This window comes from Xenopus tropicalis, chromosome 6, assembly GCF_000004195.4.
Source record: "Xenopus tropicalis strain Nigerian chromosome 6, UCB_Xtro_10.0, whole genome shotgun sequence".
In the NCBI taxonomy this organism is placed as follows: domain Eukaryota; kingdom Metazoa; phylum Chordata; class Amphibia; order Anura; family Pipidae; genus Xenopus; species Xenopus tropicalis.
In genome coordinates this window covers 145,971,838-145,996,973 of record NC_030682.2, presented here as the reverse complement: position 1 = coordinate 145,996,973, position 25,136 = coordinate 145,971,838, and the positions used below count along the sequence as shown (strand labels likewise).

The window sequence follows — 25,136 nt, the reverse complement described above, 5'->3', positions numbered from 1 at the left end:
CCATCTTTCCCTCTGCTGCCATCTTGTCTAACGGTGCCATCTTTCCCTCTGCTGCCATCTTGTCTAATGGTGCCATCTTTCCCTCTGCTGCCATCTTGTCTAACAGTGCCATCTTTCCCTCTGCTGCCATCTTGTCTAACAGTGCCATCTTTCCCTCTGCTGCCATCTTGTCTAACAGTGCCACCTTTCCCTCTGCTGCCATCTTGTCTAACAGTGCCATCTTTCCCTCTGTTGCCATCTTGTCTAACAGTGCCATCTTTCCCTTTGCTGCCATCTTGTCCAAGAGTGCTATCTTTCCCTCTGCTGCCATCTTGTCTAACAGTGCCATCTTTCCCTCTGCTGCCATCTTGTCTAACGGTGCCATCTTTCCCTCTGCTGCCATCTTGTCTAATGGTGCCATCTTTCCCTCTGCTGCCATCTTGTCTAACAGTGCCATCTTTCCCTCTGCTGCCATCTTGTCTAACAGTACCACCTTTCCCTCTGCTGCCATCTTGTCTAACAGTGCCATCTTTCCCTCTGCTGCCATCTTGTCTAACAGTACCACCTTTCCCTCTGCTGCCATCTTGTCTAACAGTGCCATCTTTCCCTATGCTGCCATCTTGTCTAACAGTGCCATCTTTCCCTCTGCTGCCATCTTGTCTAACAGTGCCATCTTTTCCTCTGCTGCCATCTTGTTTAACAGTGCCATCTTTTCCTCTGCTGCCATCTTGTCTAACAGTGCCACCTTTCCCTCTGCTGCCATCTTGTCTAACAGTGCCACCTTTCCCTCTGCTGCCATCTTGTCTAACAGTGCCATCTTTCCCTCTGTTGCCATCTTGTCTAACAGTGCCATCTTTCCCTTTGCTGCCATCTTGTCCAAGAGTGCCATCTTTCCCTCTGTTGCCATCTTGTCCAAGAGTGCTATCTTTCCCTCTGCTGCGATCTTGTCTAACAGTGCCATCTTTCCCTCTGCTGCCATCTTGTCTAACGGTGCCATCTTTCCCTCTGCTGCCATCTTGTTTAACAGTGCCATCTTTCCCTCTGCTGCCATCTTGTTTAACAGTGCCATCTTTCCCTCTGCTGCCATCTTGTCTAACGGTGCCATCTTTCCCTCTGCTGCCATCTTGTTTAACAGTGCCATCTTTCCCTTTGCTGCCATCTTGTTTAACAGTGCCATCTTTCCCTTTGCTGCCATCTTGTCTAACAGTGCCATCTTTCCCTTTGCTGCCATCTTGTCCAAGAGTGCTATCTTTCCCTCTGCTGCGATCTTGTCCAAGAGTGCTATCTTTCCCTCTGCTGCCATCTTGTCTAACGGTGCCATCTTTCCCTCTGCTGCCATCTTGTTTAACAGTGCCATCTTTCCCTCTGTTGCCATCTTGTCTAACAGTGCCATCTTTCCCTTTGCTGCCATCTTGTCCAAGAGTGCCATCTTTCCCTTTGCTGCCATCTTGTCCAAGAGTGCTATCTTTCCCTCTGCTGCGATCTTGTCTAACAGTGCCATCTTTCCCTCTGCTGCCATCTTGTCTAACGGTGCCATCTTTCCCTCTGCTGCCATCTTGTTTAACAGTGCCATCTTTCCCTTTGCTGCCATCTTGTTTAACAGTGCCATCTTTCCCTTTGCTGCCATCTTGTCTAACAGTGCCATCTTTCCCTTTGCTGCCATCTTGTCCAAGAGTGCTATCTTTCCCTCTGCTGCGATCTTGTCCAAGAGTGCTATCTTTCCCTCTGCTGCCATCTTGTCTAACGGTGCCATCTTTCCCTCTGCTGCCATCTTGTTTAACAGTGCCATCTTTCCCTCTGTTGCCATCTTGTCTAACAGTGCCATCTTTCCCTTTGCTGCCATCTTGTCCAAGAGTGCCATCTTTCCCTTTGCTGCCATCTTGTCCAAGAGTGCTATCTTTCCCTCTGCTGCGATCTTGTCTAACAGTGCCATCTTTCCCTCTGCTGCCATCTTGTCTAACGGTGCCATCTTTCCCTCTGCTGCCATCTTGTTTAACAGTGCCATCTTTCCCTCTGCTGCCATCTTGTTTAACAGTGCCATCTTTTCCTCTGCTGCCATCTTGTCTAACAGTGCCACCTTTCCCTCTGCTGCCATCTTGTCTAACAGTGCCACCTTTCCCTCTGCCTTAGATCACCATTTGTCATACCATGACCTATATATACCTATATATACCTATATATACCGATACCTATATCTTCCTTTCTCCCACTAGGGCCCCTTTTGATACTGGGATCCAGGGCAAATACCTTTTCCCCCACCCTAAGGAGCAATCTAGGGAAGCACCAAGCACAGATAAAAAACACCCAAAACTTTACAGCCGATAATGAGTAAATACTTATTTTGTTATGGTGGGTGTTGCATTGGGTGGGGGCTCAGATCCACCATCAGATATACAAAGTCAGGGACAAATTATATATAATTGTCTGTGGGCAGATTATAACACAGATAGGATGGCTGACTGATGTCGGCACTTGCCTCACATTACCCTTGGCATCAAGTTCTCCCATTAAATTAGCACCAGGGTATATTAAGGTCACTTGCATCACTGAGTAATTAGCTCATCTTGTGCAATTTGCCTTTATCCGAGGGTACAGTGCAGCTATTAATACAGGAAACCATGTTGTGTAATAGGAGGAGGTGTTGGCCCCAAGGCTAATGGGTTGTCAGAGGCAAAGTGTTACCTTGTATCAGAAAACAATGCAAAATATTGTCTGAAAGAGTGGAGTTTGGAGAAATAAATACCTTTGAAAAAGTCACAATTGTGTTTTATCCAAGAACCCGTTAACCTTGTATGTATGTATGTATTTAGGTTGTGGGAGGAAACTGGAGTACCCTGAGGAAGCCCACTCAGACACGGGGAGAACATACGCACTCCTTGCAGATAGTGACTTGGCTGGAACCCAGCCCAGGACTCCAAGGCAGCAATACTAAATACTACATCAAGTGGAGTTTTTATATAGCAAAGAACACCAGTCCAACAGTAAAGCAAGATGGAGTCAGTAGGACAAGATGGAGAAAGTATAGCAGTATATGGACAGTATGGCAAGATGAAGACAGTAGGACAAGATGGAGACAGTAGGACAAGATGGAGACAGTAGGGAAAATGGAAACAGTAGGGCAAGATGGAGACGGTAGGATAAGATGAAGACAGTAGGGCAAGATGAAGACAATAGGGCAAGATGGAGACAGTAGGACAAGATGTAAACAGTAGGGCAAGATGGAGACAGTAGGACAAGATGGAGACAATAGAGCAAGATGGAGACAGTAGGACAAGATGGAGACAGTAGGGCAAGATGGAGACAGTAGGGCAAGATGGAGACAGTGGGACAAGATGAAGACAGTAGGGCAAGATGAAGACAGTAGGGCAAGATGGAAACAATAGGGCAAGATGGAGACAGTAGGGCAAGATGGAGACAGTAGGGCAAGATGGAGACAGTAGGGTAAGATGGAGACAGTAGAACAAGATGAAAACAGTAGGGCAAGATGGAGACAGTGGGACAAGATGAAGACAGTAGGGCAAGATGGAGACAGTAGGGTAAGATGGAGACAGTGGGACAAGATGAAGACAGTAGGACAAGATGGAGACAGTAGGGCAAGATGGAGACAGTGGGACAAGATGAAGACAGTAGGACAAGATGGAGACAGTAGGACAAGATGGAGACAGTAGGGCAAGATGAAGACAGTAGGGCAAGATGGAAACAATAGGGCAAGATGGAGACAGTAGGGCAAGATGGAGACAGTAGGGCAAGATGAAGACAGTAGGGTAAGATGGAGACAGTAGGGTAAGATGGAGACAGTAGAACAAGATGAAAACAGTAGGGCAAGATGGAGACAGTATGGAATGATGGTGGCAATAGGTCAATATGAGACAATAGGGAAGGATGGAGAAAGTAGGGCAAGATGGTGGCAGAATGGCAAGTTTCCCTCACCAATGATTTAGCATATACTATGTAATCAATTAAAAAAAATAGACTTGGCAATGTGAAATGATATATATTGGTTCTTTTTTTGCAGGTGACTCTTTGGATGATCTGCATGCATTTCATAGAAGAGCGGGGCCAGAGAAATGCCGCGTACAACTGTTTATCAAATATCTCCCTTAGCGCTTCTACTTTTCCTTTTAGCGTGCAGCGGAGGTAACACCCAAGTGCAGAGGGCAGGTAAGTCATTTTCAGTTGCTATACTCTCACACCAGCCATGGTCATAATAAGCACAACGTTTTCCCCATCTCTAGGAGCCAGTCACATATGTGTAGCATACCATAGTAACCAATCAGAGCTTTACCTTTAAAGAGCAAGGTATAGTCTAGCTGCAGACTGGATATTATGGGCTACAAGGCATGGGAGAAACTGGTTACCTATTATTTTGTCCACAGAATGTTAAGTTGGCCATTGGTGAGTACATTGCCTTCAACTGAGTTTATAGAGTTCAGATCGTTGTCATATACACTACGTGGTCAAAAGTACGTCAACACCTTCTTCGTACTGTATCCATGGGGATTTGATAGGAAGTTGGGATCCTGGGAAGACAAGTAGATGCTGGAACATTCTTGTTACTTCCATTCATACCCAAGACTTTGGTTACTGATGTTTGGGTTCAGGCCTAGCTTACAGTCCAGGTTCCAGGTCATCCCATGGGGACTTCAATAGGGTTGAGGCCAGGACTGTGCAGGTTATTCATGTTCTTAGGCTTCATTATTACATTCTGTACTGTTGCTATGCCCCGGGGCATTACCCCGTTGGAACAGAAAAGCACCTTCTCCATAACGTAGTGGCACCTGCATTGGCAATGATGGGTGTTCCAGTTGGATGTTCACATACTTTTGGCCATATAGTGTTATAGTGTATATTAATGTAGTAGATAGGAATAAATATAAAATGTAATATCAACCTAGATTTATTATATACAGAATTCGTACAGAGCTTTTTGTTCTGCAAACCCTACCCTATTAGCCCACCTTATTTACACCCCTGTAATCTATCTCCCTGTAATTTGAAGCTTTTATGCTACTAAACTGCTCTTGCCTGCCCTCATCCAACCCCGCTTAATTGCTAATCCCGCCCTCCTTCTTGCCCTCTTGACTTGAATTAAATGCTACTGCTCAGATACTTGCAGTTTTTTCCAAAAAGAGGACATAAATATTTCACTGCTTCGCATCAAGCAACACATAATTTGCAGAATGACTGTACTATCTGTAGTCTTCTGGTACACGGCCCGGCATTTCTCTATTCCTGGCTGAATCACTGGCTTTCCTTGCAACCTACCCACAGCACTTTCTTCTGCTTCAATTTTATTTCTCTTGCTTCTCCTGACCTCTGGGATTCTGCTTCTCTTCCTCCTCTCTTCACAATCAATCTCATGTGCTACATCTTGGAGAACCATCACAGTATCCAGTTCAACCAAAGCACTATGAGTTGCTAGACTTGAGAAATGAGAAATAGGTGGCAATGGCTTGGGTTTTATTTAGGAGTGAGAAGAAAGCTGAGGCCTATGAGCTTCAGCTCTACTACTTCTTAGTCAAACATGTCCATCAATAAATTGACTTTCTTTGTGACCACTGCTCATAAAAGTGCATTAAATTAGTCTGAACAGGGTTGGACTGGGCCGCCGGGACACCGGGAAAAATCCTGGTGGGCCCCCCGGCTCTAGTGGGCCCTGGCAGCCCAGACCCGACTCTTGCGGCGCTCCCCCTGCCCGACCGCTCCTCCCCTGACGCATTAAAGGTGCATTAAATCAGTCTGAACAGGGTCGGACTGGGCCACCGGAACACTGGGAAAAATCCCAGTGGGCCCCCGGCTCTAGTGGGCCTTGGCGGCCCAGACCCGACTCTTGCGGCGCTCCCCCTGCCCAACCGCTCTTCCCCTGACACGTTAAAGTTACGTGCTTGGGGTAGGATGTCGGGTGGGGGGCCCTGCGTGGGGGGTTAGGGGGGCCCCTGTGGGGGGGGTGGTTAGGGGACACCTGCGGGAGCCCCAGTGGGCCCTTCACCCCCCAGTCCGACCCTGAGTCTGAAAGAGACATGCTTGGTGTTGTTATTCTCCTGACTTGCTCAGTTCCATTGTTTTAAATCTTTAGGGTGTAAGAACGTTCACTATGACTTGGTCTTCATCTTGGACACCTCTTCAAGCGTAGGCAAAGAAGACTTCGAAAAGGTTCGGCAGTGGGTAGCAAATTTAGTGGACACGTTTGAGATCGAGCCAGATAAGACCCGCGTGGGCGTTGTACGGTACAGTGGGAAACCTTATACTGAGTTTGATTTGGGAAGATACCAGACTCTGGAAGATGTGAAAGAAGCTGCTCGAAATATTAAATATTATGGAGGAAACACCAACACTGGGGATGCACTTCGATATATAACAACGTACAGTTTCTCTGAAGAGGCCGGCGGGAGGCCTAGGGACAGGGCGATTAAAAAAGTAGCCATACTTTTGACAGATGGACGGAGCCAAGATCTGGTGCTGGAACCAGCCACTGCTGCCCATAAAGCAGGGATCAGGATATTTGCCGTTGGAGTTGGGGAAGCTCTAAAAGAAGAACTGGATGAGATCGCCTCTGATCCCAAATCCGCTCACGTCTTCCACGTGTCTGACTACAATGCTATCGATAAGATCAGAGGAATTTTGAGAAGAAGACTTTGTGAAAGTAAGTTCATCATGTTCTTATAATCTCTTCAGGCTTCAGGCTTTCAGATCTTAGCAGGTCAAAATTTACCCACATCTTTCTTTAGCTATGTAAATAAAGCAAAAAATGTCCATACAGATGATCTCTATACCAGCCAAATCAAAATAGTGCCCAACCTCGTTAAAGACTCAAAGCTACTATCTCAGTACACTTTAGGTAAGCTGAATTTCTTAGGATTTACCTGTTCCTTATAGTGGGTTAATCCAGGACTTAAAGTCCCCATACACGGGCCGATTCTAGCTGCCGATATTGGTCCCTTAGACAGATTCGGCAGCTTATCAGCCCGTGTATGGGCACTAACAACAGGCCTGCCCGCCTGAAATCGGCCAGATCTCAATCGGGCAGGTTTAAAAATAAGTCGTATCGGGGACCGCATTGGTTCGTTGATGCAGTCCCTCAACCCCGGGCCAAACTACCAAATTAGCCTGATATCACCCACCTGTAGGGGATATCAGTGGGGATATCAGGAGAAGATCTGCTCCCTTGGTGACCTCGCCAAGTGAGCGGATCTTAGCATGTATGGCCATCTTTAGGGGCACCACACATCAGCGGTTGGAATTGTTGAAGATAATTTGTATAGTAGGGAAAAAAAACGAAATTTATGGCCAAGATGAGGACAGTAGAGTAGAGTAGCAGTAGAGCAAAATGGTGGCAAAAGTAACATTTTATAACAAATATTACCCAGCCTGTGAGGCTCAGTAGTTGTGGAACTATATCTTGCAGAGTCCATGACAGCTTTATCAGTGATGGCAGGGAAAGGTACAAGACAAGAACCAAAGGGTCATGGGGGCTAATATTTCTATAAATTGTTACTAATGCCATCATGCCCTAATGCCAAGTTCCTGTCAAAATGATGCCCTACTATACCAATTACCTTGAACATTCCAATACGTGCTGTTCTGTGGTGCCCCACTATATGTGATGCAAAAGGCTAATAAAGTGCTCCATAGGCTACTGTAAGGAACAGGTAGATGTGATGATATTCAGGTTACCTAAAGTGCAGCCAAATAGCTGTGTTGAGCGGAGGTTGGGCACCCTTTTGGTTTGGCTGGTATGGAGGACATCGGTTTCTTTTGGATAAAGCAGAAAGGCACTAGAAGTGTCAGTCTTATAAAATAACAATTCTTCAAGCCTACAGGTTAATCAGCTCTATTCCCTTCCCCTATTGGTCTCCTTACTTAACCTCCTGTTACATTAATCTCTATTGTCTCAATGTCTATTGTCATCTGAGACCCCGTCTCATCAACTAATATTAGTTATGTTCCTACCCCTATTATCACATGGAAACTTCCATGCATGTCCCAAAATAGCGATATTCATTTTCCAGAACTTATTTGTTGTTATCAACTCTTCATTCTGATTAACCTTTACCCTTTTTTACTGTGTTTGTTATAGATTAAATGATTATTTTTGCTAGATTTTGGGCTTGTATCAGAAATATGCTCTCTCTGACTCTGCTCTACTATTGTTGGAGGAAGTGAATGTATTTAATCAGATTCCCCCTCCCAGTTAAATTCCTTGTCAAATATACTCCTCTCTACCTATAGGCCTAATACACAGGGGGCAATAAGGGGAAATGGGTGAGATCAATAAATAGAACTCATTCATGCAGTGTTATAATGTTGTATAGTGACCGGTGTCGGACTGGCCCACCAGGATACCAGGGAAACTCCCGGGGGGCCCAGGTGTCAGTGGGCCCTCCTGCTCCTGACCATTTGGCCTGTTTCATGATCATTCCCTATTTCTGAATGGGAACAAAGAGAAGAAATAGATGGAAGAATAGATGCTAGCATGTAAATAAAAGAGACTAGGAGAATAAAGATGCTGGGTGAGGAAAGGAGTGGGCCCATGGTCTAAGGTTTTCTGGTGGGCCCTTGGGGTCCCAGTCCGACACTGATAGTGACTAAACTTTGCACGTTGCACCGAGTCTCTAATGACAGATTGTTGAGTTCCCACCAATGAATACAGTGCTGCCTGCATTTGGCAGAGCAGTATTCATAAAGGGCTGTGGCACATAAACACCTTTCTCTTGCCCTTACCTGTTGCCTAACTTGCTTGTCATTCATATGCACAAATTAGGGATAGGAGTGGGGGAGGCCCCATTGGGGCCCTGTACTTACCCCCTGCCCTATGACTATTGCCCTATTACGCTCTGTACCTCGTGCCACACATGAATGAGCACTAAGGGGTGCACTTTTCTGCTCTTCACTTCTCCCCTGGGTCTAGGGAAATGGCCCCTAAAGATTTGGACTCTATATTATAACTACAGCATATTAAGCACTGGAAATACAGTGCAATAATAGTAATACTCTGCAAGTAGGCAATAACGCAATGGTTTACCATAGGCATACAGTATGAGTTTGTATTGATTGTGTGCCCAGAACATTCTCTCTGTTTTTATTTCATAATATAGTTTTCCAGTACAGTATAAAGATGGGAGACTGAGTTTAGATTTCAGCAGATTAACATAGTCGGTCTATGGCCACTAGATATCTCATAGTCTATGAAATGATCTATACCAGGAATATAACAACTCTCGCTCAGCTGGTGATTTACAATATTGCCGTAAACCTTTCAGAACTCCTTTCCCTATTCACTAACCACTTTGTGGCCCAAGCAGCTGCCTGTACCGGTGTGAGCTCCATAAATCACCTTGGGAATGCCTACTGCCATACATTTGTCTTTTCTACAGAGGCCAAGTCCTCCTATTGGGGGCTTTTAACTGTACCATGGAATGTCAATGGGATCATTTGTTGAATAAATCTTTCACTGCTGGACTGCTGAAAGGTTACAGCCTGGGTTTCCTCTAAGCCCCTGGAGTGAGGTTACCTCAATCAGAACTAGTCTAGAATGGCTTTCTCCATTATACAATAGTTCTATCAGTCAGAGCTGCCTATTAGGGGGTGCAAACATACACATTTTTAAATTCCCTAAACATGGGTTTTAGTAACACTCACATTCACATACTTAGGCCACAAAGAGTAGTAGATGCAGGTATAAAGAGTGATTATAGTGGGACAAGATGGTAACATTATGGCAAGATGGTAACAGTAGGGAATAATGGAGACAGTGGGAAAGTACAAGATGGAGACAGTAGGACAAGTTGGAGACAGCAGGACAAGATGGAGACAGTAGCACAAGATGGAGACAGTAGGGCAAGATGGGGACAGTAGGACAAGATGGAGACAGTAGGACAAGGTGGAGACAGTAGGACAAGATGGGGACAGTAGGACAAGATGGGGACAGTAGCACAAGATGGAGACAGTAGGGCAAGATGGGGACAGTAGGACAAGATGGAGACAGTAGGACAAGATGGAGACAGTAGGACAAGATGGGGACAGCAGGACAAGATGGAGGCAGTAGGGCAAGATGGGGACAGTAGGACAAGATGGAGACAGTAGGACAAGATGGAGACAGCAGGACAAGATGAAGACAGTAGGACAAGATAGAGACAGTAGGACAAGATGGAGACAGTACAGCAAGATGAAGACAGTAGGACAAGATGGAGACATATAGGACGCAATGGAGAAAGTAGGAAAAGATAGCAACAGTAGGGCAAGATGGAGACAGTAGGGCAAGATAGAGACAGAAGGGCAAGATGGAGACAGTAGGACAAGATGAAGACAGTAGGACATAATGGAGAAAGTAGGACAAGATAGCGGCGGTAGGGCAAGATGGAGACAGTAGGACAAGATGGAGACAGTAGGGCAAGATGGAGACAGTAGGACAAGATGGAGACAGTAGGGCAAGATGGAGACAGTAGGGCAAGATGGAGACAGTAGGGCAAGATGGAGACAGTAGGACAAGATGGAGACAGTAGGGCAAGATAGCGACAGTGGGGCAAGATGGAGACAGTAGGGCAAGATGGAGACAGTAGGACAAGATGGAGACAGTAGAACAAGATGGAGACAGTAGGGCAAGATGGGGACAGTAGGACAAGATGGAGACAGTAGGACAAGGTGGAGACAGTAGGACAAGATGGGGACAGTAGGACAAGATGGGGACAGTAGCACAAGATGGAGACAGTAGGGCAAGATGGGGACAGTAGGACAAGATGGAGACAGTAGGACAAGATGGAGACAGTAGGACAAGATGGGGACAGCAGGACAAGATGGAGGCAGTAGGGCAAGATGGGGACAGTAGGACAAGATGGAGACAGTAGGACAAGATGGAGACAGCAGGACAAGATGAAGACAGTAGGACAAGATAGAGACAGTAGGACAAGATGGAGACAGTACAGCAAGATGAAGACAGTAGGACAAGATGGAGACATATAGGACGCAATGGAGAAAGTAGGAAAAGATAGCAACAGTAGGGCAAGATGGAGACAGTAGGGCAAGATAGAGACAGAAGGGCAAGATGGAGACAGTAGGACAAGATGAAGACAGTAGGACATAATGGAGAAAGTAGGACAAGATAGCGGCGGTAGGGCAAGATGGAGACAGTAGGACAAGATGGAGACAGTAGGGCAAGATGGAGACAGTAGGACAAGATGGAGACAGTATGGCAAGATGGAGACAGTAGGGCAAGATGGAGACAGTAGGGCAAGATGGAGACAGTAGGACAAGATGGAGACAGTAGGGCAAGATAGCGACAGTGGGGCAAGATGGAGACAGTAGGGCAAGATGGAGACAGTAGGACAAGATGGAGACAGTAGAACAAGATGGTGCACTGGGACCCTGGGGAAATGTGTTGTAAAGCAGAACAAGATGGTTATAGTAGGGCGAGATGGTGACAAATAGATAAGATGGTGACAACAAAGTCAGAAGGGGACAGTAGGGAAAGTCAGCAACAGTGGGGCAAAATGGTGTCAATAGAACAAGATGATGACAGTAAGTTGGTGGAACATGATGATGACAGTAAGTTGGTGGAACAAGATGATGACAGTAGAGTAAGATGGTGGCACTAAAGCAAAATAACAACAGAGAACCAAGATGGAAATAGTAAAACTTCATATCAACCTGTAGCCCTTGTGTTGTTAAAGTATTTCCAGCTGGCGTTCCAGCACAAGTACAGGCAGGGAACCATATGCTATACGATCCTAGTTTATATAAGCAGCAGGGGTCCTGCAACCCCTATTTAGCCCCAAGTCCCACCACAACTAAAGCCCAGCCCTGCTGTCAGTCTGCCCGCTCTGTCGGGATGGAAGAATTTTCCAGCAACCACTGACTGAAATAGTCCAACCAGAGATACTTCTTCATCTGCTCGCTCTATTTTGGAAGGCTCCATTGAGTCCGGGCATGTGTATTTATAAGGTTACAGCTCGGCTAATGCCCTACATTCATGGATCTGCCCCGGCTCGTTATAGCATAAGAGGGGGAAAAAGGATGGAAGGCAACATAACTGGCTCCGGAATGAGAATCATTTTAATCTGAGAGTCTATTTATTCAGGAAACACCTTAACGAATCGGCTAAAAATATGCATTTGGGTATGTTCTGAAGTTACAGCTCGCGTCCTGGTTGGCTGGGGAGCAGTAGCCAATCAATTTGTATTAATAGAAAGTGAACTAAGTAACTGGAAACTGGTCCCTTTTTAAAAGCAGAGCTTATTTTATTCTATTTCTGATATTCCGACAATAAAGTGTGGGGGTTGTGTTTCATAGCTCAGACAGTACAGTACAATGCAAAACTATATATAGGTGGGAGCTGCCATGTTGTTTCCTATACACAGTATTGTACAAAGGTATTAATTTATTGTGCAAACACACACAGAACATTCCCTCTCAGTATACTAGTGTGATGCATATGAATGGTGCAACATTACTTGTATATCTATGGTATATATTTCACATACAATAATAAGATATAGGCTTCAGGCTGAGTTATACAGGGAACTCTGAGTATCACTCATGTATTATAAGGGGTAATGTACCCCCTACTGTAAATGATAAGGATATTAGCAGTCACTGAGGGGTTCTGTGCCCATATAAAGGCACAAGGTTGCAGGCTGAGTTATACAGGGAACTCTGAGTATCACTCATGTATTATAAGGGATAATGTACCCCCTACTGTAAATGATAAGGATATTAGCAGTCACTGAGGGGTTCTGTGCCCCCCATATAAAGGCACAAGGCTGCAGGCTGGGTTATACAGGGAACTCTGAGTATCACTCATGTATTATAAGGGATAATGTACCCCCTACTGTAAATGATAAGGATATTAGCAGTCACTGAGGGGTTCTGTGCCCATATAAAGGCACAAGGCTGCAGGCTGAGTTATACAGGGAACTCTGAGTATCACTCATGTATTATAAGGGATAATGTACCCCCTACTGTAAATGATAAGGATATTAGCAGTCACTGAGGGGTTCTGTGCCCATATAAAGGCACAAGGCTGCAGGCTGAGTTATACAGGGAACTCTGAGTATCACCCATGTATTATAAGGGATAATGTACCCCCTACTGTAAATGATAAGGATATTAGCAGTCACTGAGGGGTTCTGTGCCCATATAAAGGCACAAGGCTGCAGGCTGAGTTATACAGGGAACTCTGAGTATCACTCATGTATTATAAGGGGTAATGTACCCCCCACTGTAAATGATAAGGATATTAGCAGTCACTGAGGGGTTCTGTGCCCATATAAAGGCACAAGGCTGCAGGCTGAGTTATACAGGGAACTCTGAGTATCACTCACGTATTATAAGGGATAATGTACCCCCTACTGTAAATGATAAGGATATTAGCAGTCACTGAGGGGTTCTGTGCCCATATAAAGGCACAAGGCTGCAGGCTGAGTTATACAGGGAACTCTGAGTATCACCCATGTATTATAAGGGATAATGTACCCCTACTGTAAATGATAAGGATATTAGCAGTCACTGAGGGGTTCTGTGCCCCCCATATAAAGGCACAAGGCTGCAGGCTGAGTTATACAGGGAACTCTGAGTATCACTCATGTATTATAAGGGATAATGTACCCCCTACTGTAAATGATAAGGATATTAGCAGTCACTGAGGGGTTCTGTGCCCATATAAAGGCACAAGGCTGCAGGCTGAGTTATACAGGGTATCATTCATGTATTATAAGGGATAATGTACCCCCTACTGTAAATGATAAGGATATTAGCAGTCACTGAGGGGTTCTGTGCCCCCCATATAAAGGCACAAGGCTGCAGGCTGAGTTATACAGGGAACTCTGAGTATCACTCATGTATTATAAGGGATAATGTACCCCCTACTGTAAATGATAAGGATATTAGCAGTCACTGAGGGGTTCTGTGCCCATATAAAGGCACAAGGCTGCAGGCTGAGTTATACAGGGAACTCTGAGTATCACTCATGTATTATAAGGGATAATGTACCCCCTACTGTAAATGATAAGGATATTAGCAGACACTGAGGGGTTCTGTGCCCATATAAAGGCACAAGGCTGCAGGCTGAGTTATACAGGGAACTCTGAGTATCACTCATGTATTATAAGGGACAATGTACCCCCTACTGTAAATGATAAGGATATTAGAAGTCTGAGTATTACTCAGTTTCCCTATTAGAAGACTGGGTGGCAGCATTTACAACTGAGTATAGTATAGAGGAATAGAGAACTCATCACAGTAAGAATATATATCAGGTTTGTAGATAAACACAGACATAATGGATATTATGGCACATTATGCTGCAGCCTTTAGTCGGTCACATGAAGAGACTGCTGGCTGGAAGGGGCTGTCACTTTTCACCAAGTCACTGAATAGGAAATGTCAGTCTGGCTGAGATACTGTAACGACGCTCCTTGTTAGCATTTTCTAACCAAGTGTTGAAAACTATAACCCCTGATAATCCCCTTCCCTTCAATGGGATCCCGCCGGGCAGCCGTCCAGCCAACACTCACTGTCCAATTACACTTCATAGTCAGGGAGTCCCTATAATTCAGTAATTAACTTATAAGTGCAGGTCAGAGATTAGAAGCTTTTTTTCCCAGTCTAGACTGCGTTACTCTCTGGCTAAAGCCCCTTCTCTCCAGGCCTGAATTTTGTGATTGTCACAGGGCCACCTTGGCCACCATGGCTCAGCTCTGTCACATTCCCAAATATCCAGGCCTGGAGAGAACGGAACCCCTTGTCCCTAGAGAGAAAAAATATGTAAAAAGTTGTGCTGGTACAGGTCTGGGATCCGTAATCCGGATCCGTAATCTAAAAAGCTCCAAATTACGAAAAGCCTGTCTAAAAATGTCTAAATTGATTTCCTTTTTCTCTGTAATAATAAAACAGTACCTGTACTTGAACCCAACTAAGATATAATTACCCCTTATTGGGGGCAGAACAGCCCTATTGGGTTTATTTAATGGTTAAATGATTCCCTTTTCTCTGTAATAATAAAACAGTACCTGTACTTGATCCCAACTAAGATATAATTACCCCTTATTGGGGAAGAACAGCCCTATTGGGTTTATTTCATGGTTAAATGATTCCCTTTTCTCTGTAATAATAAAACAGTACCTGTACTTGATCCCAACTAAGATATAATTACCCCTTATTGGGGGCAGAACAGCCCTATTGGGTTTATTTAATGGTTAAATGATTCCCTATTCTCTGTAATAATAAAACAGTACCTGTACTTGATCCCAACTAAGATATAATTACCCCTTATTGGGGGCAGAACAGCCCTATTGGGTTTATTTCATGGTTAAATGATTCCCTTTTCTCTGTAATAATAAAACAGTACCTGTACTTGATCCCAACTAATATATAATTACCCCTTATTGGGGCAGAACAGCCCTATTGGGTTTATTAATGCTTTACTGATTTTTTAGTAGAATACCCTTGGTCCCGAGCATTCTGGATAGCGGGTCCTATACCTGTACCATAAAGAGTTGCATACAGAGGAGGAAGAGTGTGGTAAGATTCTAGGGAACAATGGTGTCCTATGCAAGGCTGAATATATGTTTCCATAGTCAATCTCCCCTGCTGCCTTTTGACAGATACAAAGAGAGACACACAGATAAAGTTTAGTTGTGCTTTAATATTAACCAGAAGGTGTAGGACCTGCTTCCTGACTGATCTTTATTGAAGAATCCCAATTTATCTCCCTCCCCTTTTCCTACCTAATCAGGATCTGTTTGAAGTGGCCTGTGATGCGGCCGCAATGAGCCGTGGGTAATTGAAGGAGCGCTTTTATTATAAATCATTGTTGGCCGGCCAAGAAAGGGAGAGAGTCTCCTGAGTAACAACATCTTTCACTGATTCCATTGTTCTCTGCGGAGCAGGAAACTTCTACAATGAAAGAAGGAGCCCAGAGCCAATCAGATTTTAGTATTTAATGTATTAATGTTTAATGCTGATTAAACATATTGTCAATGGCAGCACCCCGAGAACGTAGGAGGGTGCCTGGTGCCTGGTATACCCCAGGGCCGGGCCCAGGCCTGATCCCCGCCGGATACTTCCCCTGGGCCACTGGTCTACCTCCCCCGATGCATTAAAGGTAAATTTAACTTATGTGTACTCGGGGAGGGGCAGGTGGTGGGGACCCCAGCAGGGGTGTGGGAGGCATCCTGTGGGGGAACTGGGGACCCCTTGGGGGGTGTGGGGGGTGGGGAGAACTGAGGACCTCTTGGGGGGTGTGGGGCCACTGGGGCTAGAGCCCCCAGTCCGACCCTGGCATACACGGTAAGATCCCCTCATTTGGTGAGGTTGCCAAGCGAGCGGATCTTCACCCAATATACCCACCTACGGGTGGGCGATATCGGCTAATTTGATCAATTGGCCCTAGGGCATAGGTCGCCATCGGTTCGGGGACCACATCAAAATGCCGATGCGGCCCCCGTTCTGATGGGTGCCCAATGGAGATCTGGCTGATTTCAGGCGGGGGGGGGGGGGCGTTGGTGGTTCCTATACACGGGCAGATAAGCTGCCCAATTGCTCTAAAGGACCAACTGAAATCAGCCTGTGTATGGCCGCCTTTATTACAATAGCCTCTGTGGACTCCAATGTAACAGCTCCCCTAGTGGCCAGATCGTGGTTGAAGTAAATTATCCTTGTGAGCTTGTTACTCATTACAAACTGAATGAAATTTATTTTACGAGGGAAAACTGGTTTCTAGCAGCATCGATACATACGGAATGCGACCGCGGCGGGTGGTTTGTGCCGCCGGCAAATGAAACCCCACGCCTATAAATTCAGAAAACATATAAATATTGGCAGCATTTTTAATTATGTTTAAAAAATCATGTTCTGACAAAATACTGACAGTGGCCCCAAACAACCTGCGTGCGTTTCCATAGAAAAGGGAAAATATTACTTTTCCGCGTGCCGGCTCTTGTATGTATATTTATATAGTTACTCCTTAATTACGGGTCGTTTATAGGAAAATGACTGCTGGACCCTCTTTATGATCGGATTTACTTTCCCAGGAGGGGGAGTAGGAAATAAATCATTAGATACATAAATACCCAGTTACTAGGTGCAGGTCTGGAGGAATTATACATAAAACTCCAATGATTGGAGCATAATAGGGGCCTAGGCAGCCCCATCAGCTCAATATGCTCCAGACCGGAGTGACTGATACAGGGTCTGACTGGGCCACTGGGATAACAGGAAAAAACCCAGACCCGATCCCTGTTACCTCTGCCCCGGCCGCCATTGTCCTTCCCTGACGCGTTTCACTTACGCGTGTTTAGGGTAGGATGTCGGGGGGGGGGGTCGACAGGGGCCCCTGCAGGGGTTGCGGTGGACACGGATGGCAATCGCACCCCGGTGGGCCCTGCACCCCCAAGTCCAACCCTGGACTGATATCTAAAGGTGCCTATACATGTACTGATTCTGTTCCTTCAGACCGATTCGGCAGCTTATCTGCCCGTGTATGGGCACCCCAGCAGGGCCTACCCGACCAACATCTGGCCTAAAATTGACCAGATCTTGATGGGGCAGGTTTGCTTTTGCTTGGTCCAATGGCGCCTATTCCCTAGGGCCAAATAATTGAATTAGCCCAATATTGACCACCTTTAGGTGGGCATAACGGGAGAAGATCAGCTCATTTGGCGACCTCGCCAAACAAGCAAATCTTCAAGCAAATGGGTATAAGCAGCACAACACTTGGGGCTCAGTATGGCAGAGGGATACACAGTGCAGGGGGCAGAATATAAGTTTGGCTACGGCCACTAAAGAGTTAAAAATAACTCTATATTATTGTATATTATCCCAGCCTGGCTCTGAGAGTCAGCGCAGAATGACTTGAGCAGCACCTGTGGCAGCAGCAGCCACCCTGGGCAAACACACATTAACACTTTAGCACTTGTTACTGTTATGGCTCTAGGCATTCCAGATGGTGAGCCAAGGCACCCGTAGTGGGCTAGGGAACTGGCAACCAGCTGGCACACTAAGCTCTGGGCCAGGCTGGACCAGAGGGAAATGTACTTTCTGTATATGTAACAGTTTAGTGTTCGCTACACAGGTGCCCAGCCCTTTCTTAAAGCTGTCTAATGTATCTGCCAGTACAACTGTCTCATTAAAGGTGAAGACACACAGAGCTACTGTTGTAGAAAGTAGCTGCTACTAGTACATACACAGTAACATATACAGAATGTACATTTCCTTCCGGTCCAGCCTGGCCCAGAGCATGCCATTCTTAGTGTGCCAGCTGGTTGCCAGTTCCCTAGCCCACTACGGGTGCCTTGGCTCACCATCTGCAATGCCTAGAGCCATAACAGTAATAAGTGCTACAGTGTTAATGTGTGTTTGTGTTGCCCCCTTGGAAAGCCCAGGGTGGCTGCTGCTGCCACAGGTGCTGCTCAAGTCGTTCTGCGCTGACTCTCAGAGCTGGGATAATATACAATACTGGGTATTTTTAACTCTTTAGCGGCCACACCCAAAATTAGATTCTGCCCCCTGCACTGTGTATCCTTCTGCCATACTGAGCCCCAAGTGTTGTGCTGCTTATACCCATGTTATTATGGTCTGTGCAGTACTGAGGCACCTCTGAGTATCCATCTGCCCACTGTTACTCTATGCAGGTTATTGCTATTATTATTAATATTATTATTATCTTTTTTATTTAGCACCGACTTATTCCAAGTCAGAGATTACACATTATTCCCACCAGCCCCTGCCCCAGTGGCTAGGGGCCAAAGTTCATGGGGAATATGAAAGGTGTAGTTCAACAACAGCCTGGGGGCTGCAGGTATTGATATTTATGTCCCCTTAGTAGGCCGAGTGCATGGAATATTCTAGAAGGGGACCCTGGCCTTTCCGGGGGCAGGAATAAGACGTGTGTAGGGAGCGGTGGGATTTAGCTGAGCAGTAATTACTCGGTACAATCGTTGGTTGGGATCCTCTCCTCCAAATTACGGGGTAGGACTCGCTCTTCCTCCCACTCTGAGAACTTTCACCTTCTGACTCCAGAGAGAAAATATATATATATATATACAGCGAAAGTCTAAAAGGAAAGAATTACAGAGTCAGGGCTTTATTACTGGTCACCGGAATCCTCAGATGGAACAGAATTGTGGGGATCAAAATTGCACCCCTTAGAGCCCATATTTAAAGCTAATGCCCTCTTAAAGGGACACTGCCATGATATTTATGGGGTACTTTTTATTTCTAAATGACACTGTTACACAGCAAATAATTCCCTCTGCCATTTAACCTTTTATTCTTGACCCAGTGCTACACATTAGAACTGCTTTCAGCTAACCTATTGTTTCTCCTACTCCCATGTAACTGGAGGAGTCCCAAGCCGGACTTGGATTTCTTACTATTGAGTGCTATTCTGATACCTACTGGGAGCTGCTATCTTGCTCCCTTCCCATTGTTCTGCTGATCGGCTGCTGGGGGTGAGGGGGAATATCACTCCAACTTGCAGCGCAGCAGTAAAGTGTGACTGAGTCTGAGCTTTCAGCCAGCGCTACACATTAGAACTGCTTTCAGCTAACCTATTGTTTCTCCTACTCCCATGCAACTGGAGGAGTCCCAAGCCGGACTTGGATTTCTTACTATTGAGTGCTATTCTGATACCTACTGGGAGCTGCTATCTTGCTCCCTTCCCATTGTTCTGCTGATTGGCTGCTGGGGGTGAGGGGGGGATATCACTCCAACTTGCAGCGCAGCAGTAAAGTGTGACTGAGTCTGAGCTTTCAGAAGGAGCCAGTGCTACACATGATGACATTACCCCCCGCTATGGCATTCTGCCCCCTGCACTTATCTCTCTTTATAGACACAAACTATAAAGGGACGGGCTCCGGCGACTCGGAATCAGGGCCTTAATAATCCGAATGTTACGCTGACAATCTCGCGGCTTTTGTGGGGACAAATGAATTGTTGGGCACAGAAGCTAAAGCGGTTGGACTGAAGGCCCCATTGTGCCCGGCTCTGCTTTGCTTGGTAGGAGCCTCTCCCTGCGGGTCACCGGCACGGTGTGTTACGGCTAAATCCCTGATTAGGGGCCCCGAGTTACAATCATGAAAAGAAGCCAAACAATCATTTCTATACAGTGGCACAATGGGACATATCTAATCTCCATTATAAATGGTCTGGGGAGTGAGAGACCCACATAGCTAGAGGCATTGCTTCCCCCCCTAATCTCTCATAACTTCCACAGAAAGAACAGGGGAATACCTATGTGCCATAGTTTTATGGTATCTCTCTGTACAGGCTATGAGCAAACTTAGGGGGCTGTTCCTGCTGAATTGTGCTTAGTACAGGGGAATCCCTATGTGCCATAGTTTTATGGTATCTCTCTGTACAGGCTATGAGCAAACTTAGGGGGCTGTTCCTGCTGAATTGTGCTTAGTACAGGGGAATCCCTATGTGCCATAGTTTTATGGTATCTCTCTGTACAGGCTATGAGCAAACTTAGGGGGCTGTTCCTGCTGAATTGTGCTTAGTACAGGGGAATTCCTATGTGCCATAGTTTTATGGTATCTCTATGTACATGCTATGAGCAAACTTAGGGGGCTGTTCCTGCTGAATTGTGCTTAGTACAGGGGAATCCCTATGTGCCATAGTTTCATGGTATCTCTCTGTACAGACTATGAGCAAACTTAGGGGGCTGTTCCTGCTGAATTGTGCTTAGTACAGGGGAATCCCTATGTGCCATAGTTTTATGGTATCTCTCTGTACAGGCTATGAGCAAACTTAGGGGGCTGTTCCTGCTGAATTGTGCTTAGTTCAGGGGAATCCCTATGTGCCATAGTTTTATGGTATCTCTCTGTACAGGCTATGAGCAAACTTAGGGGGCTGTTCCTGCTGAATTGTGCTTAGTACAGGGGAATCCCTATGTGCCATAGTTTTATGGTATCTCTCTGGTATCTCTCTTAAGGGCTATAGGCTGAACATGTGCATTTTAAAAGAATAGATGCTGTATTATATATTTGTGTCTGCAGTTACTGTAATGCTCCTTTATATTTGTACATGGCCCTGTACTGGTCAGTATCTGTATACACTTTTGTACTGTAGGGAGCTATGGATAATAATAATGATAATGCGGAATTTGTGGAATTTGCACAGAAGCGCAGGTTGAAATGTGTGACTTTTTGCTATTGCAGCAGTGCCCCCTGCTGGCCAGACTGAGAATTCCTCCCGCGCTCATAGGCCCAAAAGCGTCCTGTTTCTACTTTTTTTATGATGATTACACAGAAGTAATAACTTTATACTTGTTTAATAGATTCTGGCACTTCTAGCAATCTCCTGCCACTAAACCCACTGCTATACGGAATTCATAAATAGACCCAACCTGGCCCAGCAACCCCCAAGCATTTAGTGTAAAAAAATCACTGCTTGTCAGTCACTGCAGAAGGATCAATATTGTATCAGAATCCCACATGCCCTGTACATCAGAACCACTGGGATTCCTAGAATTTGGGGTTAGATGTACAAAGTTATAGATATAGAATGTATTCATTAGATATAGATAACAACCTTATTCCCCAGAACCAAAGAGTTAATAGGCAAATGCTTGCTATATTGATATTTAAAGCTTTATAGTCCTCTTGAAATCTAAGGCATTTAACTGTTTCAGTGCTTTAACAGTGTAAAGAGATTGTAGCTACAGTCCAAATCCCCCCCTAACTGGCCTTCAGGCTGGGCCCCCTTAGCCCATAACAAGGTTACAGATATATAGAAACATTGGGGTAACAGTCACCCCACTATAGTTCCAGGGGTACCCAGGGCACAAATAAGCACTCACCCCAAATCCCCCCCCTAACTGGCCTTCAGGCTGGGCCCCCTTAGCCCATAACAAGGTTACAGATATATAGAAACATTGGGGTAACAGTCACCCTGCTATAGTTCCAGGGGTACCCAGGGCACAAATAAGCACTCACCCCAAATCCCCCCCTAACTGGCCTTCAGGCTGGGCCCCCTTAGCCCATAACAAGGTTACAGATATATAGAAACATTGGGGTAACAGTCACCCTGATATAGTTCCAGGGGTACCCAGGGCACAAATAAGCACTCACCCCAAATCCCCCCTAACTGGCCTTCAGGCTGGGCCCCCTTAGCCCATAACAAGGTTACAGATATATAGAAACATTGGGGTAACAGTCACCCCGCTATAGTTCCAGGTGTACCCAGGGCACAAATAAGCACTCACCCCAAATCCCCCCCTAACTGGCCTTCAGGCTGGGCCCCCTTAGCCCATAACAAGGTTACAGATATATAGAAACATTGGGGTAACAGTCACCCTGCTATAGTTCCAGGGGTACCCAGGGCACATATAAGCACTCACCCCAAATCCCCCCCTAACTGGCCTTCAGGCTGGGCCCCCTTAGCCCATAACAAGGTTACAGATATATAGAAACATTGGGGTAACAGTCACCCCGCTATAGTTCCAGGTGTACCCAGGGCACAAATAAGCACTCACCCCAAATCCCCCCCTAACTGGCCTTCAGGCTGGGCCCCCTTAGCCCATAACAAGGTTACAGATATATAGAAACATTGGGGTAACAGCCACCCGGCTATAGTTCCAGGGGTACCCAGGGCACAAATAAGCACTCACCCCAAATCGCCCCCTAACTGGCCTTCAGGCTGGGCCCCCTTAGCCCATAACAAGGTTACAGATATATAGAGACATTGGGGTAACAGTCACCCTGCTATAGTTCCAGGGGTACCCAGGGCACAAATAAGCACTCACCCCAAATCCCCCCCTAACTGGCCTTCAGGCTGGGCCCCCTTAGCCCATAACAAGGTTACAGATATATAGAAACATTGGGGTAACAGTCACCCGGCTATAGTTCCAGGGGTACCCAGGGCACAAATAAGCACTCACCCCAAATCCCCCCCTAACTGGCCTTCAGGCTGGGCCCCCTTAGCCCATAACAAGGTTACAGATATATAGAGACATTGGGGTAACAGTCACCCTGCTATAGTTCCAGGGGTACCCAGGGCACAAATAAGCACTCACCCCAAATCCCCCCCTAACTGGCCTTCAGGCTGGGCCCCCTTAGCCCATAACAAGGTTACAGATATACAGGTATAGAAACATTGGGGTAACAGTTCCAGGGTTACCAAGGGAAGAAAGTAACAACTAAATCTTAACCTAATTGGCCTACAGGCTGGACCCTAATCTACTGCATTGGATCCCACTAGGTGTAGAGTTACCACCTTTGTTGACTGCAAAAGTTGGAGAAAGGGGCAAGCCTGTGACATCAAAGGACAGGTTTAGTGATGCTGGAGGCAGACCGGTGACATTAGGGGGCAGACCGGTGACATTAGGGGGCAGACCGGTGACATTAGGGGGCAGACCGGTGACATTAGGGGGCAGACCGGTGACATTAGGGGGCAGACCGGTGACATTAGGGGGCAGACAGGTGACATTAGGGGGCAGACCGGTGACATTAGGGGGCAGACCGGTGACATTAGGGGGCAGACCGGTGACATTAGGGGGCAGACAGGTGACATTAGGGGGCAGACTGGTGACATTAGGGGGCAGACTGGTGACATTAGGGGGCAGACAGGTGACATTAGGGGGCAGACAGGTGACATTAGGGGGCAGACTGGTGACATTAGGGGTAGGCCAGTTTAGGGGACATGGTTGCATGATGTGGTGAAATTTTCCTGGTCTTACAACCAATATAAACCAACAGGAGGTTTCGAACTGGACAGTCCCTTCAAAAAGGAGGCTATTTATTGAGCCTGCCCATGAGTTTGTAGGGCCCAGGCAAGTGGCCCCATATTTCCCCCCAATAAATACATGTCTGTGTATCAGGTAGGAGTAATCTGTGCCTTGTTCTTAATGATGTCCTACTTGGGAAGCCATTACTGCAAACTGCCTGTTCTCTCTTAGTCTTTGGGCCCCAATACCTTCCAAACACCAGATTACACTCATAAATAAGCAACGGCAAGAACCGAGAACAATGAAATGTTCCGTGTTTCTCCCTCTCGCCGGCGGAACACTTTATCTGAGTGAGTTCCTCCTCGTGTCCTGCTAGATAGGAACATCCCTCAGGTCTCAGCTACGTTTCTTCCAGACATTTAATTGTTTCCTCTATAACGTCAACATTCAGGCATAAAGAATAATTTATAAATGTACCGCGAGAGATAAAGGGTAAATCTGCCCTTCCGCAAGTTATGGATATTTAAATGTCTTTTAAAGGGCAAAGACAGAACTGCCCCTCCCTTAGAAATAACCAGCTGGGAAAAGTACAAAAACCCATATTTTATTATTAAATAAACTCCTAAACCCCCAAACCTTTGCCAATACCCTACAAGCCACTCCCCACATGCCCTACTAGCAACTCCCCACATGCCCTACTACCAACTCCCCACATGCCCTACTAGCAACTCCCCACATGCCCTACTACCAACTCCCCACATGCCCTACAAGCCACTCCCCACATGCCCTACTACCAATACCCTAATTTCCCTGGCCAACTAATGGCAAAATAATGGCCACAGTTCCCCATGTAAGACCAGCATCCTGGTTTCTTCATCATTGCATCTCCTGCTGGTCATGTTCCAAGAGCATATGAAGTATAAGTAAATCTAGAGCAAATGGAGTAATGATTACTCAACAAATCCAGTTCCTATGGATTTACTTATACTAGATATACCATGACCTGGAAGAATAAAAATCTTCATAGTCATGTTCTAAGAGTCTTGCTCAGAGTCTTGAGACCATTAGCCAAAACGAGCCAAAATATTGTCAAGGGGGTCTTCCCAATTATATAGTCAAGACCCTAATTTTGATGGGATGATCATTGCTTAAAGCTGGCCACAAACATCTTTTGCATGATTGACTGACTGATATCATAGCACCATATTGGTTGGTTGTTTGATGTGCCATGTTGGCCAGTTGAAGAGAGCTCCTCTTCATTTCCTCCTGTTGTTGGACATGTTCTTGGTCCAAAAAAACAGAACAAAGTAGAAGAGAAGAAATGAAGATGAACCAGGGCTCCTCTTCATTTCCTCCTGTTGTTGGTCAGGTTCTTGGTCCAAACAAACAGAACAAAGTAGAAGAGTAGAAATGAAGATGAACCAGAGCTCCTCTTCCTTTCCCCCTGTTGTTGGTCAGGATCTTGGTCCAAACAAACAGAAGAAAGTAGAAGAGTAGA

General features: G+C 45.9%; 1 protein-coding gene across 5 annotated transcripts in view; it reads left to right on the top strand.

Annotated features, from left to right (window-relative positions):
- col22a1 (collagen, type XXII, alpha 1) overlaps window positions 1-25,136 on the top strand; it is a 173,101-nt gene that overhangs the window by 32,578 nt on the left and 115,387 nt on the right. For 4 of the 5 annotated variants that reach the window (XM_031903861.1, XM_031903859.1, XM_004915036.4 and 1 more), the window contains exons 2-3: window positions 3,995-4,140; window positions 6,056-6,622. In XM_031903861.1, coding sequence (XP_031759721.1) covers window positions 4,047-4,140; window positions 6,056-6,622 — 661 coding nt within the window. In that variant the 5' untranslated portion in view covers window positions 3,995-4,046. The remainder of the gene's footprint in view (window positions 1-3,994; window positions 4,141-6,055; window positions 6,623-25,136) is intronic. The other variant, XM_031903862.1, reaches the window with a different exon arrangement.